The sequence below is a fragment of the Tachysurus vachellii genome, chromosome 10 (genome assembly GCF_030014155.1).
Source record: "Tachysurus vachellii isolate PV-2020 chromosome 10, HZAU_Pvac_v1, whole genome shotgun sequence".
In the NCBI taxonomy this organism is placed as follows: domain Eukaryota; kingdom Metazoa; phylum Chordata; class Actinopteri; order Siluriformes; family Bagridae; genus Tachysurus; species Tachysurus vachellii.
Genome location: NC_083469.1, coordinates 21,832,994 through 21,847,853, shown reverse-complemented (window position 1 = coordinate 21,847,853; position 14,860 = coordinate 21,832,994). Strand labels below are relative to the sequence as shown.

At 40.6% G+C, this 14,860-nt stretch overlaps 1 protein-coding gene across 2 annotated transcripts in view; it reads right to left on the bottom strand.

Moving 5' to 3' along the window:
* dync1h1 (dynein, cytoplasmic 1, heavy chain 1) overlaps positions 1-14,860 on the bottom strand; it is a 39,696-nt gene that overhangs the window by 8,845 nt on the left and 15,991 nt on the right. The window contains exons 32-62 of one of the 2 annotated variants that reach the window (XM_060880293.1): positions 14,522-14,734; positions 14,095-14,333; positions 13,750-13,906; positions 13,369-13,596; positions 12,917-13,147; positions 12,621-12,761; positions 11,878-12,111; positions 11,230-11,436; positions 11,018-11,139; positions 10,734-10,899; positions 10,473-10,636; positions 9,799-9,928; positions 9,577-9,710; positions 9,379-9,493; positions 9,122-9,283; positions 8,680-8,894; positions 8,288-8,492; positions 8,006-8,179; positions 7,791-7,910; positions 7,573-7,693; positions 7,031-7,226; positions 6,025-6,142; positions 4,701-4,916; positions 4,391-4,603; positions 4,126-4,253; positions 3,848-4,001; positions 3,181-3,327; positions 2,913-3,063; positions 1,367-1,620; positions 301-435; positions 99-193 (exon numbers count right to left, since the gene is read on the bottom strand). In XM_060880293.1, coding sequence (XP_060736276.1) covers positions 99-193; positions 301-435; positions 1,367-1,620; positions 2,913-3,063; positions 3,181-3,327; positions 3,848-4,001; positions 4,126-4,253; positions 4,391-4,603; positions 4,701-4,916; positions 6,025-6,142; positions 7,031-7,226; positions 7,573-7,693; positions 7,791-7,910; positions 8,006-8,179; positions 8,288-8,492; positions 8,680-8,894; positions 9,122-9,283; positions 9,379-9,493; positions 9,577-9,710; positions 9,799-9,928; positions 10,473-10,636; positions 10,734-10,899; positions 11,018-11,139; positions 11,230-11,436; positions 11,878-12,111; positions 12,621-12,761; positions 12,917-13,147; positions 13,369-13,596; positions 13,750-13,906; positions 14,095-14,333; positions 14,522-14,734 — 5,285 coding nt within the window. Of the gene's footprint in view, positions 1-98; positions 194-300; positions 436-1,366; positions 1,621-2,912; positions 3,064-3,180; positions 3,328-3,847; positions 4,002-4,125; positions 4,254-4,390; positions 4,604-4,700; positions 4,917-6,024; positions 6,143-6,520; positions 6,717-7,030; positions 7,227-7,572; positions 7,694-7,790; positions 7,911-8,005; positions 8,180-8,287; positions 8,493-8,679; positions 8,895-9,121; positions 9,284-9,378; positions 9,494-9,576; positions 9,711-9,798; positions 9,929-10,472; positions 10,637-10,733; positions 10,900-11,017; positions 11,140-11,229; positions 11,437-11,877; positions 12,112-12,620; positions 12,762-12,916; positions 13,148-13,368; positions 13,597-13,749; positions 13,907-14,094; positions 14,334-14,521; positions 14,735-14,860 lie in introns of both variants that reach the window. The other variant, XM_060880292.1, reaches the window with a different exon arrangement.

Genomic DNA, 14,860 nt, shown 5'->3' with positions numbered 1-14,860 from the left:
AAGGGGTACGATCGGCAACCTATTTATTACAGGCATGATATTGTATGTTACCTTTATAGCAGTGATAGTAATATGTACATTTCCAGTTCACTGGTTACCTGCTTATGCCTTTAAGGTTGATCCTAGCCAGAAGCATGGAAAAAGTGATGTGATCCTGGTGGAGCATGCCTCGAGCCACTCTGTTAAAAGCAACCTGAGAACCAGAAACATGTAATACTAACTCTAGTACTGCGTTGACTATGAAATGCAAATTGTAGGACAATATTACCAGTTAGTAAGGCAAGTATCGTAATGTCTTACTTGAAACAAATCCTTGGTGATGAGGGACAGGCGCTGCATATGGTCACTCACACTCTTCAAGTTTGCATTCTCATACAGCACAGTATGGTAGATGTCCAGGAAGAATTGGAGGGAGTACTGATAAAGGAAGTGCATCTGCAAAAGCGAAAAGAAATATTATTTAATATTGCATGACTTTAACCTAAAAGTGACCTTGACTGTGTCTTGTTATGGAATATGTTGATTAATCACCCACAAACAGGACCAACAATGTCTCCTTATGATCAATAGCATACATCAACAATGAACATTATACTATGGAGCTATCCAAAAGTACCACTATTGCCCCTTTTCCACCAAAAAGAACCGAGTGCTTGTTCAGAACTAGCACTGGTGCTGGTTCAAAGTTGGTTCCACTGGCGAACCTTCTAAGAACCGGTTTGTCTTTCCACCGGCTAGAGAGCCGTCACAGAGCCGAGTCTGACGTCACTGTATACGTGTCACGTGTCCCAGCAACTTTAGCGCAGCAGCGGCAAACACAAACACATCAACCATGGCGGATGTTGCTTTACTGTTAATGCTCATGGCTTTGTGAACCTACATTAACACCCAAACGCGGCGAATCCAACGTGTACGTGCAGCTCCATGTAATCTGTATAAACGGAGGTTGTAATCGAGAAAGTACATAACGTTATTTTATCATTAACACAGAAAAAAGTTAGCCTTAGCATGTAGCTACCTACTATCATGTGTGCTGATAATGTATCATATCGCGGTAAAGTAAAAGTGTATTAAACATTAGTATACTTAAGGTATATTATCAAATGCGCTAACAGTAGCCCCGCCCACAGCTCCTGACACAAGCGGTTCTTAAGTCTAGACCAGCAATGTTTTGGTGCTACTTAAGAACCACTTTTCCTGGTTCAGACCCGGTGCTTTGGCTGTCGAAAAAGAAAGAACTGGTTCTAAATTAGGCTCTGGCTCCGAACCAGCACTCAAACTGCCTCGGTGGAAAAGGGGCATCAGTGTCTTCTCTTATTTGGCTTCTGCACTACATAAACTGCCAAGCAAAGATTTGAGGTCACACCTGGTTGAGAGCCTCCATGGTGAAATAGATGCTACTGCAAGCAGAGGACAGTGACAGATACTGCTGTGACACGGTTTCCACTTCCTGCATGACTATGTCCGTCTCTTCCACTTTCCTGGTCACCTCTGCTGCCTCCTTCTTCAGGTTCTCCAGTGTAGTGATGATGGTGTCGTCGTCCAGTATGCGACCCTTGACCTCATTAAGTGCTTGCAAGAGCGACTTCTCCAACTGACGCAAACGCAGCTGGAACTCACCTGAAAATCACCAGATTTAATGCTGAAATTTTGTACACGGTCTGAAAATTACACAAGTTCTCAATATCGAAATGATGCTCCTTGACCCCCCCATCATTAACATTTCTTTTCCATTTGTATACACGGACGTCACACAGCAGTCTGCACTGGCTTTGAGATGACCCTGTCTGATGTAAACGAAGAACTGCTGTGGTCCACTGCTTCATGGTGAGCTTGTTAAAAAAAATAATCCACTCGGCAAGTGTCAATCTTTCCAAACCAGAAGCCTTGGTCTGGAGTGCCTTGAACTTGTAACAAAAACTTGAGCCAGGAGTAACCTATTCAGCAGTAGAAGTAGAGGAGAGTCCAGCGATTATCCAAATCTAAACTATGTTGTCTACCAGCAAAAGGATCGATTTCCTTTCGAAGTTTCTTTGTGCTACATTGATCCCAACTGCTCATTTTTGAAGACAGTGATAACAGTTTTAATTTTGAAGCTGGAACAGGGCAACAGAATATACATTCTCATTCCATGGAACTTCTCAATGTCTTTGTACTTGACAAAAATAACTCAAATTCTTAAATATTCACAAAAGCTAGGTGTTCATTTTTGAGGGATGACCAATTTTGAGTCATTAAAAATGAGAGAAAAAAAAGGATTAATATGAACCATTGCCAAAATAAAAGCAGTGGCAAAAACAAACTGGGAATCTTAATGGGAATCTTAACATTTTGATCCATCTGTGTATTGTACATGGTGCATAATTTGTTTTGTATTAATTGGAGAGACTCTGTAATTTGCTCTGGATAAGTGTGTGTGCTAAATGCCAGAAATGTAAAATGTGAACATAATTTGGAGATGTCTTTTCTCTGAAGACAGTTCAGTAGACTCAACATATAAGCTCTGATTTGGTGCTGATCTGAAAGCCTCCAGAGAAACGTATGCCTTTATGTCGATTGAATACTTTCCTGGCTGAGCGATACACAGCATGCTCCCATCATCTGAGCACAATCAAATCAGTGTTCTAGAGCGTTTTAGTGGAAGTGAGATTTCTGCTTAGTGGTTCTTTCCTTTGTAGCAGTTAAGTGTAGTATAAAGAAGACCATTAATCAAGACATTCAATCAGAATTTGTCCAGATCTCAATTTCTTCACATAGTTCACTACTTAAACTATTCTCGGGATGCCCTTATAAATAACAAAATGCTTAGTATTTCTAATAAAGTACCTAATCAGATTATTTTGAATGGTGACTGGAATACGTCATAAGGACAGATTTATTAGATGGCAGAGTTTCACCAATAAATTTCTTACCTTGCAGTTTGAGAAGGTCAGAGCGCTTCTCATCCACATCTGGACGCTCAGCCTTCAGCACCTCATTAAGGCACTGACTTTGCAGACTGCTTCTGGTCACCGTGAAGTTTACAAATGTTACACGTGAGCAAAGGTCTGGTGGGAATTCCACCTGTTATAAAATTGATTAGAGATCATTATTATATGAGCTGCACAGAAAGGTTGACTTACAGTATTGTGCACTGAAATGTGATAGAATTAAAGCACAGGAGAGGAAACATGCACTTGCCGTTGGGTCTCGAGTGGAAAGGAAGATGACAAAGGAAGGAGATAAGTCAATATCCTGGTCTCCTAAGGTGATGAGAACTCTTCCACCAGTTCTGCGAACCTCTCTGTTGAGGACAGGGTTTAGGATGGGGTCATAGCTCTCCACATCCTGAAAGGTAGTGAGAAAAGTGGATCAGTAAAGACCATTCAACAATTTGGTCACTAGAAGGGATCTTGTATTGTGTCTTTATATAAATTATATATGAAGAGAGAGAGAGAGAGAGAGAGAGAGAGATTCTATTGCCCTAATCAGCCCCCACTCCCGTGAAATCACCACACAAAAGTATATTTAAAGCATGTCTTAAAGCTGTGGTATTGCATTTTCATTAAATTGCTTGAAATGTTTTTTTTGGAAACGTAAACAAATATTTCTTGTGCTTATAAAGGCAACATATATTAAGTTGATAAGTTAATATGAACTCCCATGATGTACTGTATACTGTACATATAGCATATATATATATATATATATATATATATATATATATATATATATATATATATATATATATATATATATATATATATATATATATTAATATATATTAAAGTAAATTGGCTGTGTCGGTCTGCTTGGTTCAACACATGGTAATCGGTGTTGCAGGCGGTTTAACTACAAACATGCGTACCTGCACAAGTAGAGGGTTACCAAATCTCAAGGCACTCTCCAAATTCTTCCTGAAGGCATCATCCAAGAAGCTAGTGCGTGTGATCTTGCGGTCCTTGTACTCATTCATTATGAACTCTGTGGCCTGGCCGGATGGATCAATGATCAATGGATACCTAGAAAAGACATGGTAAAAAAAAAATACATGGTAAAACAAGGTACCTAGAACAGACATGGTAAAAAGTACTCCATAGATACTTCTATAAAGAAAGCACATGAGCTGAATTCCCTGCTACTTGCCTGTTGAACCTCTTGAGCATGATGGCATTTTCAGTGCAGAGATCATCAGCGGGCAGAGAGTTGGCCTGCCAGCGCAGCCTCTCATCGGCATTTGACAAATATTCTGTTCTGGCTATGTCTGTGCGGAACTGGAATTTAACATTAAAATAACTTAGCATTAAAGGGTACAAACCAACTCAGAAAAATCATTGTTGTTAAGAAATACATTTAAACATCAATGGTTACCGATGCAAATAAATTGCATCTCAAACTGAGGACTGGGTACCTGAATGTTGGCTTGTTGGAGGTGGTGAGACCAAGTGGTGAACAGGTTTTGTCTCATCTGCTGGTCAAAGTAACCAGCATAGGCAATGAAGGCAGCTGAAAGCAGACAGTCACCAGCAATGGTAGACATCTGGTTCTTGAAAGTCTCACTAGTCTTCTCCCAGCGCTCACGCTCAGCAGACAAGCTCTTCAATAGTGCAGTGCTACGGTTCACCTGTAACGGTAGTGTTTGGTAAAAGGAACAGAATGGTAATGCAGTTTACACGCCTTGAATGGAAATTTTATTATGTGCTTTAATGGAAGAGCCTCACCTTGGCCTCCACTGCCGCCAGGTCAGCTTTGATGGCCTGAGCCTCAGAGATGAGCACAGCATACTCCTCCTTATAGCGAGCAATGCTGGCCTCCAGGTCCCGGATCATCTGCTCTACTTCTTCTGCTTTGGTCTTGTTGTCCTTGGCATCATCTTCAAGCTTCTGCAGTTCATTCCTTAGAGGCTCCACACGTTTCAGCATGTCTGCATAATTCAACTACACACAGACACAAAGCATCCATTTACAATCATTCAGTGACCTGCAGGACAGGACAGGTCTTCGTCATTTGTTAATTTACTTTTATTTTAATTAACAAATTTGGATGAAATGATGTAATTTTAATTACTTTAAATTATCATCATCATTTAAAGTTTGGGAACATTTCCTGACCTTGCAGCAGTAATTCATGGGCACATTATATTGTGCATACAATTAAAAAATAAATAAATGGGAAAAAAAAATCACGGCCTGTCAGGTCACTTCCTTAATTTTTAAAAGTTGAGTTTCATCCCTGTGCAAGGTGCTGCTTTGTGCCACTGTACTTCCTGTTCACTATATAAACAGAACCTGCTGGACGAAGTGCTATTGTTTCATATGATGCCAACTAATGCAGGTAGAAAGCATGCAGTTAATTCAAGACATTTTCAGATATTAAAAAAAGATACATTGCTGTATTAGTATGTTCATTTTATTATTGTCACGCTTTATGTAGACAGACAGACAGACAGACACTAAGCAGTGATTTTGAAGTTGCCTGAATTAAGGAAATATGTTATCAGTATGTATGCTCGGTCTTAAACCCATTGTCCACCTTACTAGGAATAGCTGTACCTCTACGCATTAGAATGATATTCTTGGCTGGAGTGGAACGAATGTAGTGTTCTGCTGTACTTGGCCATCCACCTGAAAGTTTGATGTGTTGTGCATGCTGAGATGATTTTCTGCTCACCACAGTTGTAATGAGTGCTTGTTTGGGTTACTATAGACGTCCTGTTTGCTCAGACCAAGTCGGTGTAATCTCTAGAGACTGTTGTGTGCAAATTCAAATACAATACCAAGTCGCAGAACACAGTTATTCCCCTACTCTGATTTGAACATTAACTGAAGGTCTGTAATCTGTATGGATGTATGCAAATGTATTTCTGCCACATTGGCTGACTGGTTAACTGCATACATGAGCAACAAGTGTACAGGTGTTCCTATTAAAGAGGACATCGAAAAAAGGTTTTGTGTTTCTCCAAATAATGGCCTGTAATGTACATAAAAATACATTTGACATAGTAAAGTTGTAGATGTCTAGACATATCAGTTCAATAAAACTAACCTGTGCAATAGCCCATTTGACCATAGGTCCACATGCCAGGGAGGCCCTGTTGACCTGCTCGTAGTTGTAACTGGGGTTGGACATGTAGTTCTTTTTCATCTTCTCACGGATAGCATCACTGTGTCCCAAAACATACAAGTCATTAATAAGTCAGGTTTCAATCGTGCCTGAAATACTGGCAAACCAAAGGGGGTGGGATATTACAGGATGTAAGAGGGGAAAGAATGATGAGGATTTTACAGGGACTTATAAGCTAAGTTACCACCATGTGATGTTTGTAATTAACCGTACTTTCTATCCGGTGCGGAAAAGATTTATTGGTTGCTGGAATCATCTGTCATTCAAAAAGATCAACAAATTTCCTTTTTTGTGCAAAAGAATAAAGCTAGCACAATTACTTGGTTGTTAAGAGTTATAATGGCAAAATAATGGCCAATCAAATACATAACTCTAAGCAAATACAGCAAGCCAAGTTACATATGAATGGAAACAATACCTCATGTCCTCAGAGACAAAGTTGACTATGCTTGAGATGAAATTGTCTCTGATAATAACTTGTCTGATCTTTTTCCAGTCATTAGTCTCCTCCCCCAGCAGGAGGCAGATAGACTCTAGAGCCAGTTTAACAGCAGCAGGTGGGTTGGCCATGGCCCGGACTTCAACAAGATGCTGCTTCTTTATAGAGCTGACAGCTGGGGAGGTAAGGGAGGGTGGAATGGGGGAAGAAGGAGAAGGGAGAGGGGGATGGAGAAAGGGTGGGCAGGTTTTAAAATCATGCAGGACTGATGGGAGTGGGGGGTACGGCATAGGCCAAACAGCCGTAGTGTAAGAGAAAGTGGACTATTTGTTTCAGTCACATTATATGCTTAGAAATACGAAGGCCGAATTTTACCTCTAAATAAACCCAATTTGGATCATCTCGGATCGGAGTACAAATGCAAATGTGACAACCACCTCTCTCTCATACACAGGCCAACTGTGGCTCCATGCTACCCACTACGGTCACCTGATCTCTTCAGCAGAAAAGTTAACGATAGTAGGGATGAAGTTCTCGCGCATTATGATGGAGCGGATCTGCTTCCAATCAGTGGTGCTCTCGCCCAGCAGCAGGCAGATGGACTCCAAAGCCAGTTTGACCGCTGCAGGCGGGTTGGCCATGGACCTCACCTCCACCAAATGCTGCTTCTTAATGGACTTAACAGCTAAAAACCAACCAGGCAAGGAAGGGGAATATTGGAGCAACAGGGTGCACAGAAATAAAGAAAGCGTGAAAAGAAGAAGGCCATAGGTGTTAGCGTAGACAAAAGAAAATATTAATAATCAGAACAAAAGGAGAAGAAAAGGACCACAAGGTAACAGGAAATTTGTGCTTAAACAAGACAAGCGTTCCTTAGCATATGCAGAAGGCAGAAAATTATGACTTCAAAGCATAGGAATGTAATGGTCACTTATTTGTCATTGTTTAATTTATCTTTTCTCTAAAAGAATAAGTAATTACATTAACAAAACAGACACATACTTTAAGACGACAGTAAAATGCAGCCGTACCATTCTGAGCCTCAATGACAGCCGGTTCCACTTGGTCCAAGTCTTGCTTTACTCTCAACTGTTTGTCCTTGATAACTTCCTGTTGTTTGTAGACAGCTTCTTGGATCTCCTGACTCATAACCTGCCAATGAAAATACCCACTTGTATTTCAGCACCTAAACCAACAGAAAAAAAAAAAAGTCTACCAAACTGCAGTCGAGTAAGCAAAATTGTCTTGCCTTCTTCTTTTCAGCTTCCTGCTGGTCTTTGACCATCTTCTTTAGCTTGTCGTTTGCAGCTGCATTCTTTACCTCTAGTTCCTGGCTCTTAATCCTCAGATCCCTGCGCAGCTCCTCAACCTGGCAAACAAACCCAACATTATGATGTCAATGGTTAAAAAAATAAAAAATAAAATAAAAAAGGTGTGTGTTAATAGATGTACATTCTAGGTTACCTGATCTACAGTCTCTTTGATTTTGCGCAGACCGACATTAAGATGCATTTGCTGCTCTTCGAGTTCACTGCGTTTCTCATTGAACAGGTTGGCATAATGGTTGATGAAGTCCAAGTAGTGACGTGGAGTAATGGCCATGGTGCGTCCACCACGCTTTGCCAAGCGATTATTAGCCTTATGACACAGAGGAGCAAAAAGTAAACTAAGGCACTGATGAACAAAACCCTCATCCAAACAACATAAATGCTATGATGCATAAAGGAAATATCGGTCAGCTCAAACCTGGTGTAGGGTCTGGTGAACGAACACACAGCCATTGACAATTGCCTCACGATGTGTGGGAGGTTGTGGCAGCTTATCATACACAGTGGGCATGTAGTCTGGCACTTTGTAATTGGGCTTTTCCAGGTCCATCTTACTGGTGAACTCTTTGCCCACCTGATAGAGCGCCTCAGTGGACCAGTCGCCAAACCAGTTCAGCACACACCTATACAAAAATCAATCAATCATATAATGGACAAGCAAGTGTATAGAAAGAAGGGATTATCACTTCAGTAATAATGTAAAAAGGATTTCTAAATGTTGCAGCAGTTAAGGCTACTTTTGTCTATGTTGATATTCCAGTAACAAGTCTCATAAATACTATACACCCATGACGGATAAATAAAAAGAACCTGTTAAACAGAGCAGGAGATGTGGCAGCTCTGTCCTTCAATCCCTCAGATGATGGGTTCATAGTGAAAACCACATGCAGGTTCCTAATGACTTGACTAGTGAACCACTTGTACAACTCCTCATGAGTGTCCAACATCAGACCCTCCTTCTGGGCCCCTTCCTTACACTGGGTCATCAGTGTAGCATATTCATCACCCTCAAACAGGCCAGGCACCTGCACAAAATCAGTTTTTATTGTGATGAAGTAATTAGCTAAATAAAATAAAATATAAAATATACATATACATATATATATATATATATATATATATATATATATATATATATATATAAAATAAAATATATATATACATACATACATACACACACACACACACACACACACACACACACACACACACTATGCAAAAAATGGCATATGAAAAAAGAAAATAGACTCACTTCTCCATTGGCCAGCAGTGTGTTCATGCGTTCCAGGAAGCCTGAGTCCAGCACATTTGATTCATCCATGATAAACGCAATCTTTTCATTTTTGCATCCAGACCTTCGAAGGACAGTCCGCAGGTCCTCATCGAAGTCTTCACCTGTGTACTTCCTGTGGACCTGCATAAAGCATTGTTAAAGTTAAAAAAAAAAAGATCTGTGAGACTAAACAAGACTAACAATAACATTATTTATGGTCTTTGCTTATTGCTGACCTTGATCTGATAGACACTCAGACCATTCATCCAAGCCACAAAACGTGAAAGTGTGGTCTTTCCTGCACCGCTGACACCAATCAGGAGAAGATGGCCCTGTGGCTGACGGAATATTCTGTAAGAATAATGTCAAAATAATCAGGATTTTTTTTTATCAGCGTGCAAACACCTCAAATACATCAAATAAACACTACTCACCTGTCAATTCTCAACACATGGTCTAGAACCTCGTTAAAGAGCACCAAAGGAACATCCAACTCCTCTTCATAAAAGACCTTTAGACGGGCCTTAACATAGTCACGCAGCTCCTCCTGCTCAACTGGGATGTAGTCCTACAAGCAATTCACACATTTAACCTTACGTGAAGAAGGTATATAGCTCTACTTCTTGGGGCTGTAGTTTGAAATTCCTTGAATTTACCTTTGAGAGCCAGTTGCTGTAAAGTATTGGCCGGTTTAGGGCCTTCTCCCTATTTATGTTGGGGAAATGCTTCAGAGCCACACTGTCGATGTTCTCATCAGTCCAGCGTCTCTCCTCATCCTCTACCAGCCTGTAACATGAAATAATAACGGTCAATTATCAGAATAAACCATCATGCTTTAGGCATTAGCATGAGACTGTGCAAGTGTGTTGTGCTTTGATTTTGTAGGAACACTCAGGATTTTTTTTTACATTTATACAACTGAGCAATTGAGGGTTAAAAGCAATGCTCAAGGGTCTAGCAGTGGCAGCTTGCTGTGCTGGGATTTGAACTCACAACCTTCCAATAAGAAATGCAATATCTTCACTACTGATCCATTCAGACTATTAGCAGTGTACAACATCCATCAGAAAACATGGGGTTCATTTCATAGTTGTATGTTTGTATTATTAATGGAACAAGTGTAAGCCTGATTGATATTAAATGTTTTCTACACAAAACATAATACAGTATAAGCAGTATTTAATAACAAATAGCCTATTTTATTATGTAGTGTTGAACTTATTGTTTGATAAGGTGACATATCACAACAAGAGTCTAAATAAAACTAAATGAACAAAACAATGCATCATATTATTAAGGCCCTAGAAACAAGGTCCATCATTTTTCCCACCTATCCTGGAAGAGGCGCAATGCTTCATGGGCCCAGACACGGATCAACCCCTCCACAGGTAGTGTCTCAAGGGGCCGCAGTGCCTCAAAGATGCCCCTTACCCAGCGGGTCATCTCTCTGGGGGAGTAGATATAGTGTGGTTGGGTGTCCTGTGTAAAGCGCTCCTGTGGTTGTAAAGAAAATGGTTTGGTTAAACTTAGGACCAAATGGAAGCAAAACTCTAAGCCTGTCTTTATGTCAGCTGCATGACACCAGCCCAACCTGAGACATTGTGTAGAACTCCACCATGGCAGCAGTGAGAGGCTCAGCATAGGTACGCAGTGAGGGAATGAGGCGGAGCATAGCCCTGTTGAAGGTGCCGTAAATCTGAGTGAGGGAGGCAGGGCCTGGATAGTCCACATACACGACTGGAACGTGACGCAGGAACCTGAAATACAGTATTGTGTGAGTAAGGTTTGAAACATATTACCTGACCATTATGGCCATGTAGCATCTCGTTAAAATAAGATTCATTTTTAATTTATCTAAATCTATGAGAGAGAAACCTGTGAGAAAGAGGTTTTCGTCCAGGGTCTGTTGGGGGGTTACAGGCTCCCACAAACTGGATTCTCTCCAGTTTTACCCAAGTCTGGTCAGAGGTGCGATAGAATCCACCATGTTCTACCATCTGTAACGCATATGTGGAAATAATAAAAACTTAGGTGCAGCCCAAAATATTGATGGACTGGTTAACAAAACTACACCTGCATCTGCATACCTGTCGAATGAAAGAGATGACTCTCTGTGTGCCATACTTGTCCATATCAGGCAGATTGATTTCATCACAGAATAGCACCAGCCACTTGCCCAGTTGAACAGGGGCTAGCACAACGCCGTTGGGTGTGCGACGGTATTCGCAGTAGTGATCAAAAGTCTTTAATAACAGCTCTGGGGTGGTGGCACTGGAGAAGTTCAAACCCACAACCTGTGGAAGTGAAGTTACATAAATAAAAATGACTCCATAACAACACAGACTTGAACTCCAGACCAGAGACACACATTTGTATTAATATAATCACTCTTAAAAACATTAGGTTTCAGAGTTCAGAGCTCTATCCTAGATTCGTTAAAAATGAGGCTACTGTCAATTTACTATACTATTAATAGCCATATCCAATTTGCAGAGAGCATTTACTTCGGTCCTATTTTGCATGTGACTTTCTTTCAACTTTACGTAGTCTATGCCATTATTTTGTAACATTTTTAGATTATTTTTATTCTACATAGAGTGCTATACCTGTTTAAATAAACTAGGACAATCCATGCCACTGTTGTTGATTTTGCCAACTAATTCTTATAGCCATACTGTGATCCTATGAAATCCATTCCTCTTTATATGCCATCAACACACTAATGTACCACCCACCTCCATGTCAGGAAGGGCGCGTAGAGCACTAAAGAGCGTCATGGTTTTTCCTGATCCAGGAGGGCCACACAGCACCAGAGGCTTGTGCTCAGCCAGCCAGGTGTAGAGCAGGGCTTCATGCCGCACGGTGTCCAGAGTAGGCACCACCACATCAGGTGCAGCCACCTTGTGAGTTTCCACCTCAATCTGAGGCACCTTACCTTGCCATGACTGCCACTCGCCTGTGATGGACACCTGGGAGAAGAAAGTTAAAACAGGGTGGTAAAATCTGCTGTATTTCTAATAACAGGAAAATTTCACAGTTGACAAATTAAGGTCAAACTATTATCAGCGTCAATGGAAATCTTTGTTGATGCAGTTTGTGTCATTGTGGTGTAATTGTGTGCTTTTAGATGGCTGTGGCATCATCCATTGATGACAGAGCAATACGAGTTGTTTCCCCTAGAATCCACCAGACAGCATACATTATGTGGTTGATACTTGTTTCATATTTGTTTTATATGAGTCCGCTTAATATATGACCATATTAAAGCAGAACGCAATTTTAAAGTGCTTATCAACAATAAGATTTTTTTATATTCATAATATATTTTTATATACAAAAAAAAAATCCAAATACATACAAAATAAAATATAGGATAAACGATAAATATACCAATATAATGAATTTGCTCAGTGCTCAATGTTTTTTTTTTTTTTTTTTAACATAATGCCAAAAATAAAAACTTTTAAATATAAGTCACCTCATAATCGATGATTGGCACATTAGGTGCGGATGGGAGAGCCACAGTTGTGATGCGCCGAATGTATTCTCCGAGCTCTGCCCTCATCTTCAACTTGCCATCGCCAGAGAAGGACCACAGCACAGCATAGATCAGATATTTCTGTATGTCAACAGAAAGAAGGTCACAAGAATTCTTCACGGGCTCAGTTTCTCTCAGATAATGTTGTAGTTACACACAAGTCACTTCTGTACTGTAAACTTGTGGAGATGCTGTTTACTACATGTAAACTGTCTGCCTGATTTAAAAACACTGACCTGTATGTACTTTTCCAGCTGGTCAACAGGCATAGGAAAGTCAGGATGGTTGTTGTTGTATAGAGCTACATTGCGGCAGGCCTGGTGCATCATGGAGAAAAGGGAGCCCAAGCAGCGGAGGCGTGTGAAGTCCATTATGTGCTCCATTTTAGACGCATGCTCAAGGGCCTTGATCACAAGCCCTGTGGAAGTGAAGTAAGGCTGAAGGATGGCTGCCGCATCCCTCTGGATCTGTGGGTTAAAAAGTAAAGAGCAGTACAGATGCAAAATTGGTTAAATTACAACTGTATATTTTACACAAAACATATGGCTGTGGGTTACAGCTCTAAAATTGATAGTCAGGTAAACCATTTTCCAGTAAGAAAGTTTATCTGCATTTGCAAACACATTACCTAAAGCATGACATTAAAAAGCTGTTTCCAATAAAGTTTAATGAAAGGAAGGTCAGTTACCTGTAGCATGGGGGAGGCAGCCTCCTCTCCTTCATCCTCAGTCCCTTTGCGCATGCGCTGAGCCTCGTCCTCACCCTCATCCAAGGCAATGCTGCGCAGGCGGGACAGGAAGTTGTTGAAGATCATGTCGGTACTGAGTACATCCTCACTAAACCACACCATGCCACAACGGGACACAGTGGCCAGTGTAGCATACTTCAGGTCCTGTACCTCAAACATGATGCGCACCTACACAGAAACAAACACTCCACCCTAAACCACTGTTCAACAAACTGTAAGGCAGATGGTTTATATAAAAATGCAGAAGATTATATTAATCAGTTTGGAATTAAAAAATGATATTTTATATTATAAAACTATATAAAAGCAAAAGTTATATACATTTGGAGGCAGGCTGAGACGTTCTCCATTGGGCAGCGTCAGGAGCTTGTTGTCATCCAGCACAGAGTTCAGGTTCTCTACCCACTCAGGATCTACATCACCGTCAAAAATGATCCACTGTCTTTTCTGCAATTCCCCACGCACATTATCGATGATTCTGACAAAAGACAAAACAATCCATGTTAATGTTACACTTTTATAATAAGCATCAAATAGTATTCATTATAAAAATTACCATTTGGTTTAAAAAAAAAAGGAAAAGAACAATATCTTTACAAAAAAAGTAAGTAATTCAGTCCACATTCTGAAGGGTATTGAGATGATTGCTGGCCTTCAGGAGCTTACTTTCTGAGTACATGTGTAAAGAGCCCATCTGTCCATTCACGTGTGTTGGGGTCCAGTGTTCCATAGAGGTGGTCTTTGCTTATGGCTTTGGGGTCGATGATGTGCGCCACTCCCTCAACACCCTCTAATCTCTCCAATGCTTTGAGCAACACACGCCAAGCCATAGTCTTCCCACTGCCTGATGGACCCACCATCATCAGCCCATGATTGATTTGGGTAATTTGGTATAACTGGAGAACCTGGAAAAAAGAAAAGAAAATCATGAGACTGCTGTTATTCAACATAAACAAAGAAATCTTGACTATAAGAGTCATGGAAGGAGAGTCCAATTAAAATACACTTTTTTGTGGGTTATAAATCTTCCAAAATTCTGATAATGTCATGAAAATATTTTCAAAAATGTTTAAATACTGTTGTGTTTATTTACCTTTTCAACCCACATGCTGCCAACATCATCACCATCTCCATACACAAGGTACATCTCAGAGCAGACCTTTTTGAGCTCCTCCCTGAGAGCAGTCATTTCTCCACGCATGTACTGCACACCTGGAAAGACGTCTGAGAGCAGGCTGAAAAGCAGAGGGATGTCCTCCGCCACCAGCTTGGGCACCATTGTCTCACACACACTCTGGATCAGGATCTGTTCAGGAGGCAACCAAAACAGGCCCAAAGTTTTGTAGGTTTCTGACAGCCACAAACTTTCAGTTTCATATCCCCCTTTACTTGGTGTTTCTGCATCAAATGCTATATGTGCTTTTGTAAATCT